We start from the raw sequence: 2,919 nt of genomic DNA on the forward strand, positions 1-2,919 counted from the left end.
TTGTGAATGGGAATGAGATTGACCTTGGTGCTCCACATAACTTACTTGTGGATGCCTGAAATTCCATTGGGTGGTGGTGGTGGTGGGGGGGTCTTTCTCTAGGCTTAAGCGTTATTCTTTTTCTGAGACCCTATGTAAATTTTAAATCCCTGGGGGTGGTGGTGGGTTAACTGAGTTCATAACACAGCAGTGCTATGTCCTGAGACAGAGCTACTCAATGACTTTGGACTCCAAAAGATGCCCCTGGTGGGTACCATAAGGGAAGCCAGTGGACCACAAGACAATCTCCATTACCCTCTGAGTTAGCACTCAGCTCTGCCTGCAGAAGAGAGAGCTAAAGAGATGTAAGGGGTGAGTATGTGTGTGCTGTGCTAAGTCACTTAAGTCTCTGCAACGCTATGGACTGTAGCCTGCCAGGCTCTTCTGTCTGTGGGATTCTCCAGGCAAGAATACTGGAGTGGGTTACCATACCCTCCTCCAGGGGATCTTCCTGACTCAAGGATCAAACTGCATTTTGAGTTTGATCAAACGGGTCTCCTGCATTGCAGGCAGATTCTTTATCACTAGCACCTCCTGGGAAACCTAGAGGGTGAATAAAGCCCAAGCAAAACCCAAACCCAGAATTCCAGCCAGCCTCACTCTGGGAGCTGAAAGAGCCAGAAACTCCAGGTCCATCTTAACTGCAGGGCCCTGTGGTCTCTGATTTGCCCCCTCCCTTATGGCTCCTGCTGGAACAGTCATGCTACCCTCTGTGACAGCCCTGTGGTTGCCCACAGGCCTTGACAAAACTTTCAGGGTTCTTTAAACACACTCAACTACCCCTGGGCCCCTTCTGTGTGCCTATCAGCTCTTCTGCTCGCAGGCCAGATTTGGCACTCAGGGCGAAGAATGTGGACCCCAGCCACCCCAGAGAGGCCTTGGAGTGAAGCCGGGCCAAGTATCCCCGTGGCTGGAGCACTGCCCTGGGCGGGTCCTGCTGCCCGCCTGGCCCCTTCCTACAAGAATCTGCATGCTTCGTCCCTCTGGGTTCCTCCCTCACCAACCTACCTGGAGGCAGGTCATAAAGCAGGAGGAGGGAGATGGATGGATGAGGAGGGCGGAGAGCCACGTGGTGCCATAAAGCCCCAGCTAGAGAGGGCCTGTCCCGGAGTGTCCAGGCTGCAAGAGTGCATGCTCAGAAGGTGGACTGTCAGCCTTGGGAGCCGGAGCCGGGGCAGCGAGGCCCAGGAGGAGGCCATGCACCAAGGCGCGCCAGGACCAGGCCTCAGGGGCCTGAAGGGGGCTGAGGGCTCTCCTCAAGACTTGGGGAACTCTTGCCTGGAAGCCGAGAGGGATTTTGGGGTGCTGAGAGAGAACGGGGGCCCCCGAGGCCTGGGCGAAGCGGAGGAGGTCGCCGGAAGTAGAAAACGCAGCCGGCCTGTGCGGTCCAAGGCGCGGCGCATGGCCGCCAACGTGCGTGAGCGCAGGCGCATCCTGGACTACAACGAGGCCTTCAACGCGCTACGCCGCGCGCTGCGGCACGACCTGGGCGGCAAGAGGCTCTCCAAGATCGCCACGCTGCGCAGGGCCATCCACCGCATCGCCGCGCTCTCCCTCGTGCTGCGCGCCAGCCCCGCGCCCCGCTGGCCCTGCGGGCACCAGGAGTGCCACGGGCAGGCCGCGCGCGCCGGGGACGCGAGGGACCCGGGCTCCAGCCCGCCGGCGCCGCCGCCGCCTGCCGGGCCCTTCGCGCAGTGCTGCGCCTCATGCCACCCGCATACGCCCCTGGGACGACCTAGGGCGGTGGCCGAGGCCCTGCCGGGCTGGGCCCAGGCCTCCCCCGGAAGCTGGCGCCGAAGTCTCGGGGCTCCCTCGGACTGGCCGCGGGGCCTCTTGCGAGCGGGCCCCGGGCTGGGCCACCAACACTCCTGACCGGGCACCGAGCGCATTGAAGGGCAAGGAAGGAGCCAACGGCAGGATGACCACAGAATGGGAAGATTAGAAAGCCATCCCTGGCAGAACTGAATGGGCTGAAGCCTGACGGGAAAGGAAGCGCTTTGTCGGTGGGAAGGAACTCTGGGCCGCACCTCCTAGAACCCCGCGAACCCAGCCAGGAGCCGGATTCTTCTGGGCACTTACCTTTGGACTTGAACTCTCCTTGGAAAGTGACTTTTGCATCTCGGTGCCTCTGAGTCCTATTGTCTCTTGCTTTACAAAAAAAAAAAAAAAAAAAAATTAGGAGAAATGAAGACCTTTGGACAAAGTGGGGGGTTTATGTGGGAGTATGGGTGGTAACTGATAGGGTCTGATGATGCAGCGTGGGTCCCCTCCCCCTGCTTGTGCTGATGCCCCAAGTCTGTGGTCTGGGGGAGGCCATCAGATGCAGCCAAATAAAAAGGAGGAGCTATCATCTCTGTCTGCTAGCAGGACTCCATGGGGCCCAGGAACCCAGGGTGGCAGGAAGACCCCGAGAGGCTTGGGGCCTCACCCTGGAATGATGGGCCCCTGGCCTGAAGCCCACAGGTAGGTACTAGGAGACATTGGTTCCTGCAAGAGCCCAGGTGTGACTGAGCACTGTGAGGGGCCCTGTGGGAGAGGACGTTGTCTGGAGATGAGGAGCGAGACTGGGAGGCTGACGATGTGGTCAGAACTGCTGTCTGCTGTGAGCCACAGAGAGCATGGCAGTGAGAGCAGACTGTGGGCCAACCTCAGGGAAGGAAGCTGGGGGCAGGGCCAAGGACTTGGGGGGCATCAGTAAATCCCACTGGTACCCCAAGCAATGGGGAAATGAGGCTCCCAGGGAAAAGTGGGAGTGTGGACTGTGCCTCTGTGATGAGGGGCAGATTTGGAATCCAGGAAAGTGGGGCCTTGGGCCAAGGCTGCTGCAGAAGTGGGAGGGACAGCTGGCCCCCTTGAGAAGTCTGGACAGCTGCTCTGTCT

General features: G+C 59.6%; 1 protein-coding gene across 1 annotated transcript; it reads left to right on the forward strand.

Moving 5' to 3' along the window:
* Nucleotides 1-873: 873 nt before the first annotated feature.
* BHLHA9 (basic helix-loop-helix family member a9) lies at nucleotides 874-2,120 on the forward strand. The gene has a single exon (XM_006059527.4). It carries the CDS (start codon nucleotides 889-891, stop codon nucleotides 1,909-1,911), a length of 1,023 nt encoding a protein of 340 aa, XP_006059589.4. The 5' UTR covers nucleotides 874-888; the 3' UTR covers nucleotides 1,912-2,120.
* Nucleotides 2,121-2,919: the final 799 nt, after the last annotated feature.

This window comes from Bubalus bubalis, chromosome 3 (genome assembly GCF_019923935.1).
Source record: "Bubalus bubalis isolate 160015118507 breed Murrah chromosome 3, NDDB_SH_1, whole genome shotgun sequence".
Classification (NCBI taxonomy): Eukaryota; Metazoa; Chordata; class Mammalia; order Artiodactyla; family Bovidae; genus Bubalus; species Bubalus bubalis.

Bases quoted from the DNA above. Each gene is read 5' to 3' on its own strand.
- BHLHA9 (XM_006059527.4), top strand. From the start codon at position 889: ATGTGGACCCCAGCCACCCCAGAGAGGCCTTGGAGTGAAGCCGGGCCA.